General features: G+C 47.2%; 5 protein-coding genes across 5 annotated transcripts; 2 read left to right on the plus strand and 3 right to left on the minus strand.

Annotated features, from left to right (window-relative positions):
- Positions 1-274: 274 nt before the first annotated feature.
- On the plus strand, positions 275-1,382 carry F5B22DRAFT_464184 (cyclophilin type peptidyl-prolyl cis-trans isomerase). The gene is made up of 2 exons (XM_047972086.1): positions 275-593; positions 689-1,382. The coding sequence occupies exons 1-2, from the start codon at positions 561-563 to the stop codon at positions 1,142-1,144; spliced, it is 489 nt and encodes a 162-aa protein (XP_047834220.1). The 5' UTR covers positions 275-560; the 3' UTR covers positions 1,145-1,382.
- A 36-nt stretch (positions 1,383-1,418) lies between these two features.
- Positions 1,419-3,141, minus strand: F5B22DRAFT_464190 (transcriptional activator). The gene is made up of 3 exons (XM_047972087.1): positions 2,958-3,141; positions 1,963-2,862; positions 1,419-1,911 (listed from the first exon to the last, which is right to left on the minus strand). Exons 1-3 carry the CDS (start codon positions 3,030-3,032, stop codon positions 1,693-1,695), a joined length of 1,194 nt encoding a protein of 397 aa, XP_047834221.1. The 5' UTR covers positions 3,033-3,141; the 3' UTR covers positions 1,419-1,692.
- Positions 3,142-4,099: 958 nt separating this feature from the next.
- Positions 4,100-6,074, plus strand: F5B22DRAFT_464333 (acyl-CoA N-acyltransferase). The gene is made up of 2 exons (XM_047972089.1): positions 4,100-4,301; positions 4,362-6,074. Exon 2 carries the CDS (start codon positions 4,457-4,459, stop codon positions 5,645-5,647), a length of 1,191 nt encoding a protein of 396 aa, XP_047834222.1. The 5' UTR covers positions 4,100-4,301; positions 4,362-4,456; the 3' UTR covers positions 5,648-6,074.
- Position 6,075: 1 nt separating this feature from the next.
- Positions 6,076-8,034, minus strand: F5B22DRAFT_464225 (glucokinase). Its single transcript, XM_047972088.1, has 3 exons — positions 7,816-8,034; positions 7,666-7,745; positions 6,076-7,613 (listed from the first exon to the last, which is right to left on the minus strand). The coding sequence occupies exons 1-3, from the start codon at positions 7,916-7,918 to the stop codon at positions 6,204-6,206; spliced, it is 1,593 nt and encodes a 530-aa protein (XP_047834223.1). The 5' UTR covers positions 7,919-8,034; the 3' UTR covers positions 6,076-6,203.
- Positions 8,035-9,931: 1,897 nt separating this feature from the next.
- On the minus strand, positions 9,932-10,988 carry F5B22DRAFT_464451 (uncharacterized protein). The gene is made up of 3 exons (XM_047972090.1): positions 10,870-10,988; positions 10,307-10,511; positions 9,932-10,219 (listed from the first exon to the last, which is right to left on the minus strand). The coding sequence occupies exons 2-3, from the start codon at positions 10,494-10,496 to the stop codon at positions 10,032-10,034; spliced, it is 378 nt and encodes a 125-aa protein (XP_047834224.1). The 5' UTR covers positions 10,497-10,511; positions 10,870-10,988; the 3' UTR covers positions 9,932-10,031.
- Positions 10,989-13,202: the final 2,214 nt, after the last annotated feature.

The following is a 13,202-nucleotide window of genomic DNA, read 5'->3' on the forward strand; positions in this document are numbered from 1 at the left end:
AAGCTCTGGTGCTCTACATGAGCAAACGCCGTGACCTCTTGAATCATTAATGTGCAGAACCTTTGATACCCAAATAGGACCGATGGCGGGGGATGGAGGTACATAAGGTCCTAGCAAAACCGTACCTGTCTCATTACCTGTATGTAGTCTCTCTTCAGTAGCTGCATACACCTACCCGGGGTCTTTAATGTTAAATCAATACAAAACGGATGGATTCAGCAAGAGGCGTCGTTATCAGCGTTACAACCAAGGCGTATTTACCATGAAGCTAGACAATAATAGGAGGCATAATCTAGTTATAGCCTGGGTATAATCATGATTCAAGCAACATAATGATTACATCACTGCCTTGGTGGGATTAGTAGAAGATGAAGAGGAGGTACTAAGCTAACATTGGAGACCCCAGAAGAGGTGTACATGCTTTAGTTCAATGCCCCGCCAAAAAGTTGCCAGACATAGATCACCGCGGTGAGCTTGATTAGCTTCATGCTTGCGACATACACTCTGGGAGTATCTTGAATACGGGGAAAGGGCTTGCTCGCTCACTGACTCAGCACGCAATGGCGACCAATGTCTCCCTTGAGACCTCAATGGTGCGTTCATATTCGTAGAACCCGCCTGTCTACGCTTCCCCCACCCTACCTGCCCATACTATACGTCTCTGTGTAACTAACTAACGGCGCCAAAGGGCACAATAATCATTGAGCTCTACAACAACCATGCGCCGCAAACCTGCAAAAACTTCAGCACTCTCGCTTCACGGGGCTACTTCAACGATGTGATCTTCCACCGCATCATCCCCTCGTTCATGATCCAGGGCGGCGACCCCACGGGGACAGGCAGGGGCGGCACCTCCATCTACGGCGAGAAGTTTGCCGACGAGATCTCGCCCGAGCTACGTCATACGGGCGCCGGCGTGCTGAGCATGGCGAATGCCGGGCCCAACACCAACGGCTCACAGTTCTTCATCACGCTTGCGCCGACGCCGTGGCTAGATGGGAAGCACACCATCTTCGGACGCGTCAAGAGCGGTATGGGAGTCGTGAAGCGCATGGGTCTCGTCAAGACAGATGGCGAAGATCGCCCTGTCGACGAGGTCAAGATCATTCGCGCCAAGGTGCTTGATGACGATGATGGTGCTTAGAAAATACGACCTATGAGGGGTGGTTGGACCATTGGAGCCGCCCACAGGAAATCGTCACGTTCCGTCAGTGCTAATGCACGATTCTCTACTTTCAGTTCACTGTTGGTTGCATGGATTGGCGTTATGGCGTGTAGAATATCGGCCAAAGGTGCTTTACCATAGAGATACCACAAGATTTGGTTTCAAGTAGAGGCCCACAAACAATTTTATGTTGCTGATGGTAAATGTATTGCCATGAGGATATATATGCAAATGCTAGTGTTGGATACCTGTCCCGTGTACCTAGAACGCCATTTTCCTTCCCTTTCTGATGCAGAAGTGCCTTGACCTTATTTTAGCAAAAATAAACGCCTTCGAACGCCTTTCAATGCAAACCCTTGGGCATTATACAGACAATAAAACGCAGATGGAGGATTGAAAGTGAATAGAACAGCGTCTCGAATACTCTTCCGAAGAATCCTGGTAGGCACAAACCAATGGCGGCGAGACGCTATTTGATGTCGTGCCAGTCTAAGACCGAATGTGTAGCTGTAAGGGACGCTTTGGTGTTATGCAGCGGGAGGCGACGAGAGGGTGCCCGAACTCTCCGACGCGGCATCATCCCTCGTGTTCCCACTACCTACTGTAGCTCTTCCATTGCTTTTAGCAAGCGGCGATGACATGAGTGGTTTCACGTCTAGCTTCAGCTTCTTCGCTGGACTGGGCACTTTCGTGATCTTCTTCTTGGGAGCGACTTCGACAGTAGGTCCATCGTCGTCGTCGTTTTTCTAGGTCCAAGTAAGTTTTGGGCTTCATCTTACTCAATCAACGTTTCTTACTTTGTCCTTCTTGGTACCGGCTCCGGCTTTCGGCTTAACGATCAGCTTCTTGTTCACGTTCACGCTGGCGACCATTGGTTTTAATTTCTTCTTCTTGTGCGCATCATTATCCGTCGCATCGTCTTCGTCCATGTCGTCCCCGTCCCTCTTTTTCGGGCTAGCCGCCCTAGAGCCTGGTAATGGAGTTCCCTTTTGGCTGGATGGTGGAGTTCCGTCGCCATTGCCGTTCGAGTTCCCATTACTAATTTTCTGAGCGGCAGCACGACTAGCATTTCTACCACTATTTCCGATACATGATCCCATGTGGTTGTTCAGCCGCGTTACGAGAATGCACCGTTTGCATTTACTGCAGGTCGCAGAGGGGAATGAGAGCATGTTGGGTGGGCGCGAAGCCGCACCGCCCCCTGTGGTCCCTCCTTCGCCCGCCGGGGTCGGTGAGTCGCCGGGGGTGTTTGGATCAATCTTCTTCTCCATATCCTTCTTCTTCTTGCCTCTCCCGGGACCCTGCGCTACCCACGTCTGCCCATAAATGTCGTAGCCTGGTTTGTCGATGTACGGGCGCTTCTTGCAGTAGATGATGCTGGGGTCTGGTTTCCTTGCGCCTTTGCCATCGGTCGGGTAAAGTAATCGAGGTAAGTGACATCGTGGGCAGATTATGTCCTTGGTAGTGACTAGCGGGTTCCCTTTCAACAGCACTTTCCCCTCATCGTATATAGCAGCATCAGTCTCAACCCTCACATCGGGCCGAGCATCGGGGGTGGTTGTGTCTGAATGATTAGAGGCTACCTTCTCAACGAGAATGGCGGCGGTGGCAGCTCGGGCGATTTTCTCGTCTCGGTGAACCTTGATTAACAAGTCGTGAACAACATTGTAGAGTAGATCGTCCAAGATGGCGTGTGTCTACACAGCAACAAGGGTGTTAGTAACCGGGAACAGCATTGCGGCCGTCACGGTGCTGGGTCGCGTAGCACAGACAAAGACGGTGAGCAACGTACAAGTTGGTCCATACTGCCGGCATCGTCAGGAGCCTTGATGACCCCTGCCTTGCCAGAGTTCATAGACGATGCCATGATGCAAGGATGGGATGACTTATAGGAGACCTCGATGTGGTAAAGAGTGAGGAATCGGGGTCGGAGAGGGTTGAAGGAATGGCGCTGTGTAGGGTCATCAAAGAATTGCACCGGGGAGGGAATAGTATAAAAAATAAAAAAAGGGTATCCTCGTTGTAATTGCGCACCGATAGTGACAGCCTCCTTTTTTCCACAAACGAGGCAGAGCTGATGCAGGCTTAAGTGGAAGGGATGATGAAAGAATTCCAACGCAGTATCCACCAGCTAATAACAACTGTACGGTAGCACTTCTCAGCGAACAGAAGCCTACCTACAGGGCCAGCAGGTCGGGCGGGCAGGTTTAGGCTACTCAATACGCCGTAGCTCGCCGTTAAGTAGGTGCTGTACAGTAATTACCTACCCTACCGACCTACCGGCCTGCTAGGTAGTACTTATAGGCGGTATGCAGGTGGGCATGGTGGATTAGTCCCTATCGCATCCACTAACTTGCAGCGTGGTTCCACTGAATGTCTGGGAGGAATGGCAAATCACTTTCCGGCGTCATTCTAGCAGAGCAGTACCTTACGATGAAAAGACATGCATACCGATAGCATACCTAGTGTCATCAGCCATGTTTATTCTTTTTCTGCTGGAAGAGCGTATCTACGAAGTAGGAGGTAGCAGGTCGTGGCTGGTCGGACCCTGGATTCTTTTTACAGGTACGGGTACCTCCCACTGTACAGATACCTACAGTACTCGAATTGTAACGGGTTTCACGTTACCTGCCTAAGCATCTGCAGGTAATTGATAGGAGTGCCAGACCCATAGAAGCGTGGTTGTCAACCTGGCCTCATTCATTTACTTACTGTAGCAGGTTGTACAAGCTAGAAATACCTAGCTAGCTGTATTACGTCAGTAAGTCGAGATGAGTGTTTTAAGATGCTCAAGGTCCTCTATATCAGTTGAGATGTTTATCTGTACTACCTGCCTACCTGGTACTTGAATATCGATAACCATTGGCACCCCTGTTCCCCAACATCATCTCTGAGGCTCTCGGGGGAGATTTAGCCAAGTGGGGCGCCCAGTCGGCGGCACTGACCTGGCCCGCCCGACCTGCCCATCCGCCCCAACACGCGCCATTGACGAAGCACTTAACGCGCTTTGGCGTCACACCCGTCCATCGTCCATGAAGACTGGTGCAAGTGTGGCTCTGGGGACGCCCGACATTACTTCGTACGTAACCTAGTAAGTAGGTAAAGGCAGAAAGGAGCCCTGGGCTTCACACAAGACGTAAGCATCTTATCCCGCTCAACGCTGGATGTCTGTGTGTTGATGGTAGGGGACATCCAGACTGTTCTCCGTTATATCAAATTCTCTCCCATCCCGTCTTGGGCACACCCTTCTGCACCAGCCAAAATCTCATTGCGGCCGCCCCGTACGACATCATGCCGCTACCCACATCCAACGCCAATGGCCAATCTTCGATACGGAACTTTTTCCGTCCGAAGCAGCCGGCGTATGTAGCCCCTCCGTCGTCCTCGAAAAAGGACAAACGGTCGTCAACTTCCCCTCCACCGAAGTCGCCCGCGCCGACAACCATCATCCAAACAATGACGCAGCAAACCGCGACCACTACCCCATCTCGGCCAGCGAACCTACACCCACAAGCTTCAATATCCCGTATTCAATCCGAGCACATCCCGGTCCTACGGCGCATCACGTCCCTTCTCCTACCCGTCAACTACCCCGACTCCTTTTATGCACGGCTTTCGGATCCGCTTTCTTCGGGGGCATTCAGCCGAGTCATCCTCTGGCATGATGAGAAGAACGGCTCCTCGGCGCCTGGGAAGGTGATAGGAGGTCTAGTCTGTCGCCCGGAGCCCTCGCCATTTCACTCCGGGACCGTAGAGACCTCCCGCTCTCCAACGCGCCCAACGGTACCGTCCGCGCAGCCAAATGCGCTATACATACAATCTCTAGTGCTCTTATCGCCCTACAGAGGTCTAGGTCTCGCGGCCGCGCTGCTAGACGAAGTCGTCGCCGATGCGGTTCGAAGCGAGTTTGCGTGCGAGAGTGTCTGGGCGCACGTCTGGACGCAAAATGAAGAGGGTATGCAATGGTACACGGCGCGAGGTTTCGCGCGCGTTGAAGAAGTGAAAAAATACTACCACAAGTTACAGCCAGACAGTGCATGGATCGTGCGCCGAGACATCGGCCCCCGAGTCGTGCTCGGACTCGGCGGTTCCGTACCCAGCACTGCGGGAGAAACAACAGCTAGGCCTGATAAAAGTGTGACAGCAGCCGTTGCAAATCTGCCCACCAGCGCTCAAGGAGAATCCCTCTCGTCAGTTTCGTCGCCTGGTATCACTCCGCCACCCTCATCTGCTACTGCGCCACCACTAAACCGCCCACCTCCAAACCCCATACCAAAGAGCGGCCAAAGTACACCAGGTCAATCTTTCCAGAACATGCGACCCGAGACGGAATGGAACGATTTACCAGTGGACATGCAGGTTGGTAAGACCGGAAGCAGCACCAACTTGTCTGTTCCTGGTAGTAACGCCAGCTCGAGGAGTAGCTCCGCCGTTCGAAAGAAGCGGGACCGCGCGTACCCTGCCGCTGCCTTTGGTAATTAGACTTATTTTTTTAAAAAAGAAAGAAAAAATATATAAGGAGGCATAAGAAGCGGTACCTAAAAACTGTAAATTCGACCACGAATATAGGGCCAATACCCCAGGCGTTCTGATCGCGAGTGGAGTAGCAATCTTTCCTTTATTATGTACAAAGAGGAACATATTCACTCCATCTAGCCTAATGACATAAACCCTAGGTTGCGACGAATCTGAACAAGGGAAGCGTATCGGCTATGAGTATTTATCTAAGCTTTTATGCTAAGGGGTGGGTATATTAAAGCTCAGCAAAAGGAGGTCAGGTACTTACGGAGGAAAATGTATAAGGCGTACAAGATATGATCCACGAATAGATATAATAGCGGCTGTGAACATGAATGAAGACGAATAGGATAAATTATAGACAAATACAAGGCTTCTTGGCAATTTGGAATCTGTTACAGGCAGACTCTGATTATCTTGAAATGTGAATGAATTCTTTAGATATGAAAAGTGCATTAGGTCATCAATACATGCTTGTATACTACAAAAACCGGGTAGCCTGTATATCTATCATCCCTTCTCATGCCAATGTCGTTGATGCGCCGACAGAGGGTATCGCGCCAGCAAGCTTCTGAGCGGTCGCATTCTTAAGAGCCGCAAGCGTGTCTTTTGTCTCTTCCTCCTCCATATTCGCCGCCACCAGCGCGATCAAGGCCGCACCGACACCGCTGCCGTCTTTCGCAATGCCGATCTTGATCCGGTCCGCGCCTTCGGCACCAATGTCCTTAATGATCTTGAAGGCTTCATAGATCATGTCTCGGAAAGACGGGTAGTATTCGACCAGACTGCCGTCAGCCCCAATGTCCACGGATTCATCTTTCGTCTCCGTAAGCCTGCCGCTCTGGATGACGATGCTGCCCAAGGCCACGGCAGAAAGTCTCGCGGCTCGGCGGCCGATGGCATATGCAATATCCTTGAAAGCTTGAGCCTCTTCGACCGAGGCAGAGCGGATTTGGAGCTCAGACTCCAGTTCTTTCCGGAGACTTGAAAGGTCGGGAGTGGTATCACCCACGGCAATTGACATCAAAGAGCTGTCAAGACCCCATTGTTGGAATAAGCCCGATCCCTCACCGACACGTGAGGTAGCTTTGCCGTCATTATTGTTTGAATTGGCATCCTTGAATAGGGAGAGGGTAGGTTTCTCGTATAAGTCGAGAATGGCAAGGCGGGCAATCTCACCCAAGAACATTCCCGATACTCTTTTCTCAAAGATCTGGATGCCCGGGTTGACGCTGTCCTGGTCCAACTTTTTATCGTAGGGCGTACTGGGTAATACATTGAGCTGGTTGTCAAATGACCCCCACTCTGTGTTTATTACCATTTCACCAGTCGATTTGTTATAGTCACCGTCGACTGACTTTTGTAGGTTTGTGATCTTCTCGACATAGGCTCCGTTTGTTCCGGTCCCAAATATAGCTCCAATCAGCGTGGAGGTTTTCCCGGGCGCTGCGTACGAACGTGCCATCAGGGTACCAACAGTGTCATTCACCAAAGCTGCCACTTTGACAGGGAGATGAAGTAGATCGATTTCCTCTTGTAATAAGGCGCAGACATCCTTGCCAATTGCATCGGGAATATCGAACCCTTTAGTCCATCTTATGAGAGAGCCCTTATTGATTCCGAACTGTTGGACGGGAAAGCTGAATGTAAAGCCAAGTTGGAACAAATTTTCGGTCTCATAGCCTTCGGGGGCCTTCGAGGACTTTCGTCGGCGCTGGTGAGCTTCGAAGTGTTCCTCGTGATGTTCTTTCAAAAAAAGTTCGATCTGCTTAGCCAAGAAACCAAACAATTCTTTGGAGGTTTTGGCAACCATTAACTCCTTTGGAATAGCAACCTTGTTGTACGTCAGGTCGAAGGTGCTGTCACCATTTAGGTGAACCGAACAGACTCGAAAGTTGGTGCCTCCCAAGTCGACGGCCATATATAACCCCTACTTAACAATCAGCATTGGTAGGGTCACAAGATGCTCGGTCAATACAAACTTTTTCAGTGCCATTTGGCACGCCGGTGACATAGGTTGGAATTTGGCTCAAACTAGTACCATCGTTCTGTAGGCCCTCGTCTATCAATGATATCAGTATGCAAATCCAATCAAGGGTTACAATTGCTTTGGAACGTTTTAGCGATCGTACTCATTTGACGTAAAAACTCCAATACACCCCTATTCACATCGTCGTCTGTGTATTCGAACTGCGCAGTTATGCGCTTCGTCTCTTCTACCAGAGATTTCGCCATGGCGGTGGGTGCTAGGGAGATCGGAGGCGAGGTTGCAAATGGGAGAGGGCTCTCACAGACGGCGCCGTCAACGATAACAGCCGGAGGAGACGAAACTGTTCGAGTGAAAGAATACGATGCGAATAAATGGGAGTATGTGATTTTGATATCGGCAAGAAAGAGTTGCGCGACCTGGTTTGGAGGGGTAGGTTATTAGCAGGAGCAGGTTACAATCGCGCCGAGTGTCTATGTCATGCATACGACCCAATTGCATGCTGCGGGGATCCTAGACAACCCTAGCTGGGTGCTAGGGACAAATCATGGGAGACTTAGGAGCCGTGGGGAGAAAATATTACATACCAGGACAACGGCCAAGCAGATGGCGGAGAACAGGTATATGAAAGCAGGCGTGGGTTGCTGGACCACTGTCGCTCCTTTTTTTGCGGGCTGTCCCGCTTGCTCTACCATGTGTTCGTCGGTTGCTGAAGGAGTGAATCTCACGTATTGGAATACGGACAACAGTGATCACCATCAGCTCTGGCACCAAGGCCCAGACTCCCACAAGTTCTCTGACCAGATGCTCGAAGTCACGGCGAATTTCGCGGGGTTATTAGCGGGGTCTCTGTGCGTTTCCTTGCTGTCTTTCCAAGGCTCGATTGGGGGATTGCCTCCAAAGAGCCGCCAGCGCCTACAGCAGACCCCAGTAGACGGACCGAAGACGACGATTGGCGCCAGGGGATAGCCGATAGGGCAGATAGGGTAGGTAATACTGTAGGAAACGGGGCTGCAAGTACGAAAAGGCCGCAAATTCGACCTCGCAAGCTAAACGGGCCGGCTAAGAGCTAGATAACTAAAGCTACTCTGCTAGCAATGTCGATGAGGTCATGGGCGATCTAGCAAGAAGCGAAACCTGGCCTAGACAAGAATACACTTAGACCTTTTTCCGACCTTTCAACTAGGATCTTGTATGGTCCTTTGTGTATCGTACCACAACAGTACAGCTATCTGCTGTATTGGTCGGGGTCCCTGGAGGAGAAACCAGGTACCGGAGGTGGCAGAGACGCGGAGCCTGGGGAGATGAGAGAAGGCGGGAGAACCTCCAACAGCGCTCAACTTGCGCTTAGAGTACTTCAACGGTTTCTGAGACCGCTGGCGGCCGCAAGCATTGGTGTATTCGACCGTCAGAAAGGCGTCGAAGCTCCAATTGGATGAGAGTCCTTCAACTGCTAGTTGAGCCCCTAGTGAGACGTTACAAGATGAAATCCGCCGTTCTCGGGTTACGCAGCGATTAGTATAACAGGTCTGTTGCTTCAGGATCGGTCACTTAGGAAATTTGGAAGGATTGACTGATGATTAAGGTAGACATAGGGAGTACCTATGACACGAGAGATTATATCAATAGATCAATTTTCAGAGGGTATTACGGACAGGAGATGTAGCCTAGGTAGGGAATTAGAACAATGCAGGAGGAGCAGGGGAAGAAAGAGGGCGCAAATAACTATTAAAATGAGTTGAATGCCACGAGGGATTGATCGTCTGCAAGGCGGTCACACAGAATCTGAGATCGGTGGTCGGGGAAGGGTGTGGGGAACCTTCATACTTAGATAGGCACCTGCCTGAGCTACCTACATAACCTAACCTTATGATACTTAGAATACTTAGTCTGACTTAGGTAGCCCAAGGTAAGTAAGTAGGTAAGTACTGCACGGTAACCACCTCGCAGTGACTACGTGTTGCGTGAGGGAAGTCGCTGATGAGACAGATAATGAATCGAGTTCAAAGAGCAGGAGAGGATACACGATGTTCGCAAAGTAGAGGTAGGTACTTATAATCAAATCAACAGGTCCCAACAAAATCCCAAGGAGAGGGAACCAATTTCCCGGAGCTCCAGTTGTCATGCAGAACCCGGTCGACAAACTAGGTAACAGGAGCATAGGAAGCAAGCAATGGCAACATCGTTATCTACAATGATAAGTCAAAGCTGCAGATGTCTTCGCGCCAAACTCTGACGCGCGAGTATGCTGGTGTAATACTTACATACCTATATCAATCTATAGCCAGCCACGACTCTCGAGTAGCCGACGGGCCCTAGAAAATGAAACTTTATCAAGAGCGTCTTGTTTCCTAAGATTACCTAACACTTCTTAGGAATGTGCCTCTGGATTCGGCAGGGAGTACCATTCGCGGGCTCTTCACAGCACTGCCATATAAATCCTTCTGGCCACTCTTCACGCCGCCAGTCCGTCTCGGGATTGACGGAATCGGGGCGGTACTGGATATCGTCGTCGTCCGGGAAGTATTCTGCATCTATCTCAACCCAGCCTAGACTCACGGCAACATCAACATGAGGGTCAGTGTTAATGTGATCCCATGATACAGAAAACGAAAAGACGCTGGTCGGTACCTTACCCTCGTGTGTCTGACACGCTTCATCGTTATTAAGCGTGATGTCGTAGGTCTTGCTACAGGTCTCGCACTTCTCAAACCTCGGTACCTGAATGTCCTCTGCCGTCTTCTGCCTCTTGGTGTGCTTCTTTTGAGCTTCATCATCGGACGAGTCGGACAGTGCTATGATTTCATGCTTTTGCGACACCAACATTTAGGCTATTACCTCCTTGCGACATATGTCAGAGCCTTGGCACATAGACTTCAGTATAGCACGTAGAGTATCCTCGTCTGCATTGTCGATTGCTCTGTCGATATGATGCCACAGAAGCAATGATGTTGCAGATAACACACAGACTACGCGCTCAAAGAAATATTAATCTAGCAAATGTCAGCCAACCTCTAATGTCACTGTAAGTTGTTAATAGGCTCTGTACTAGAGATATGAATGATTCGAACAAGTTGACACGACGGAACTAGTGTTGCGATGGGACCAGAACCGTAGCCTGCTATCTAGAACTCGGTAGATTGATATCCAGTGCTTACATCATACAGTACAAAAGCCATATACTGTGTAAATGATGTACCTATTGGTCTTCATATCTCCAGAGACAGCCCCTGGCGCTGGCAGTTGTTTAACTCGGTATAAGGATGGTTCTTCAAAATGCAAATCGCATTTCTATATTTCCGTTTTCGAGATATAGCATTTCCGTGCTACCTCACAATTAGCGACCAGTAGTAGAGAAGAGAAAGTCTGTATTCACATAACAGGGTCCTCGAACAGAGGGGAATCAGTATTAAGCAAGTATTAAGCCAACATGTTGAACATCAAGCGAGGGAAACGCAAGGTCTCACATATCAAATGGCCTTATGCCCGACTTTCGAAGTCATTGTGCCCTCAGTATGCTGCAGTTCAACACAACACAGTCCTACTCTTTCTCTCTCAGCCTGCAGCCCATCCAGAGCTCCTATTATCCAAGGCTGGTATACGCAAAATTCCATGCTAACGACAGCCAGATACTATCCGCCTGTAAACTGAGAGTCAACTTACCTACATTTTTACTAGTCGCAGGGTTCACGGTGCTATACTACTACAGACCTGAAGTCGATCTGCTTCGATCGTTCTTTGAGTATCGACCGTCTCCGTACGATATGATATACCCTGTTCCAGCCCCGTTGTCCGAGGGCACGAAAGTGCATTGACTTAAGTAATTAAATAACACACTCATCTCGAGATGTATGCCATTATTTGCTGCATCACGGTGGCTCTTAAGATAATAATAATTCTACCACAGTAAGACAGTCATGAAACAAATTCTGGGTAGGATGTTGAATCAGAATTCGGTAGTGGCCAAACAGAACTCACAAAAACTGCAGGAAAATAGTAATGCACCAGTGGTAATTCTACCGGTAGAGCTGCATTCTCTACTATGTATGTAGTATACCAGTCTGGCATGTTAGGGCTACACAAGTCCAGGGGTAAACAACAATAGGTGATACGTGCAGCGTTCTAGAATATTATTGGCACTACTTAAGAACGAAAAAGGGACACTGTTTGATCCTCATGAGAATCGTAGAATTTGGTATTATATGGGGGCTGAACAGCACATCTCAGCTAAGATTCCGTTGCAGCAGACTAAGGAGGATTCAATCTTATGTAGTTGGTCGGGCTACCTCATGCATACAACGTCAGGGCGGCAACGCCGACTCGAAATCCACGTTTTTCTCCAGACCAGTGACACCTCACCCCGTAAGCAGGCCACGGTTGTCGTGCATTAGAGACACGAAGCTGAAACGTGGGCTCACTGCATGAGAGGAGATCGAACGCGTACCGCATACACTCAAAAAACTCGAACAACACTAGTAGCGCTACCATATATGCAAATGGAGCAACTGCCATATTAGGCCTATCTGAATCTAACCGAACCAAAGTTATCTTAACCCCCTTTTAGGTACGATAATTGCTTTTTTTAACTTAGTACAAGTAGAACTTCGATCTGACCTGGTCTTTTCTATATTAACTTTGCTCCTATTATTATAATACCTACATTACCCACTTTTATCCGCCCTTACTACTACTTAAACGCCTTAAATTTATTACTAAAAATGTCTACCTTTAAAGCACCAATAAAAATAACCTATAAGTTACTTCCAATTTTACCTTATTATTAGGGCTAATTAGGTAACTTTAATTAACTTATTCTTTAACCCCTTAGGGTTAATTTTTATATTCGATAAAACTTATATCTTTAAACTCCGCTAACCTTATTATAGCCTTTACCAATTATACTATAATTAATATTATAATAGCTATTTTTAATATATAATAATAAATTATTATAATAATTATAAAAGTATTATTAATATAAGGTATAACTTTAATTAATAATAAATTATATAATTAAAGCTTAAAACTATATTAATAATGCTTATTTTAATTAATCTTTAATTTTATATAGGTAAGTTATACTTTATAACTTAAAATTTACCTTATTAATCTTTTTATAAGTTATAAAACCTTTTAAATACTATAATTAATAATAATATAAATAATTTTAAAGTTATTTTAATAATAAATTTTATAAAAAGTTTAAATATATAATTAAAGTAAAAGATTAAAGTTAAGGTTAATAAAAAAATAAAAAAATAAAAAATAAAAGTTTATAATAATTATAAAAAGGGTTATTTTTAATATTTTAAAATAAAATAAGTTAATTAATATATATTTCTTATATTTAAATTAAATAATTAAAATAAAAATAATAATACCTTTATTTTAATAATAATCTTTATATAAAGTATAATATATATATTTAAATAAATTAAAAAAAATCTAAAAGGTAAAAATTTATATAATAGCTAATCTTTTTAAAAGCTTAATATTAATAACTTTTATATTATAATATTAAAATATAAATAG

Source organism: Xylaria bambusicola (genome assembly GCF_022495145.1).
Source record: "Xylaria bambusicola strain CBS 139988 unplaced genomic scaffold F5B22scaffold_6, whole genome shotgun sequence".
NCBI lineage: Eukaryota > Fungi > Ascomycota > Sordariomycetes > Xylariales > Xylariaceae > Xylaria > Xylaria bambusicola.

What these genes read in the sequence shown, in the direction of transcription:
- F5B22DRAFT_464184 (XM_047972086.1), top strand. Translation starts at nt 561, where the DNA reads ATGGCGACCAATGTCTCCCTTGAGACCTCAATG. An exon ending in TCTCCCTTGAGACCTCAATG is followed by an intron (nt 594 to 688) that starts GTGCGTTCATAT and finishes ACGGCGCCAAAG; the next exon opens with GGCACAATAATCATTGAGCT.
- F5B22DRAFT_464190 (XM_047972087.1), bottom strand. Translation starts at nt 3,032, where the DNA reads ATGGCATCGTCTATGAACTCTGGCAAGGCAGGGGTCATCAAGGCTCCT. An exon ending in CCGGCAGTATGGACCAACTT is followed by an intron (nt 2,863 to 2,957) that starts GTACGTTGCTCA and finishes GTTGCTGTGTAG; the next exon opens with ACACACGCCATCTTGGACGA. An exon ending in CCGGTACCAAGAAGGACAAA is followed by an intron (nt 1,912 to 1,962) that starts GTAAGAAACGTT and finishes ACTTGGACCTAG; the next exon opens with AAAAACGACGACGACGATGG.
- F5B22DRAFT_464333 (XM_047972089.1), top strand. Translation starts at nt 4,457, where the DNA reads ATGCCGCTACCCACATCCAACGCCAATGGCCAATCTTCGATACGGAAC.
- F5B22DRAFT_464225 (XM_047972088.1), bottom strand. Translation starts at nt 7,918, where the DNA reads ATGGCGAAATCTCTGGTAGAAGAGACGAAGCGCATAACTGCGCAGTTC. An exon ending in GGAGTTTTTACGTCAAATGA is followed by an intron (nt 7,746 to 7,815) that starts GTACGATCGCTA and finishes TATCATTGATAG; the next exon opens with ACGAGGGCCTACAGAACGAT. An exon ending in TGCCAAATGGCACTGAAAAA is followed by an intron (nt 7,614 to 7,665) that starts GTTTGTATTGAC and finishes ATTGTTAAGTAG; the next exon opens with GGGTTATATATGGCCGTCGA.
- F5B22DRAFT_464451 (XM_047972090.1), bottom strand. Translation starts at nt 10,496, where the DNA reads ATGTTGGTGTCGCAAAAGCATGAAATCATAGCACTGTCCGACTCGTCC. An exon ending in AGCGTGTCAGACACACGAGG is followed by an intron (nt 10,220 to 10,306) that starts GTAAGGTACCGA and finishes CCGTGAGTCTAG; the next exon opens with GCTGGGTTGAGATAGATGCA.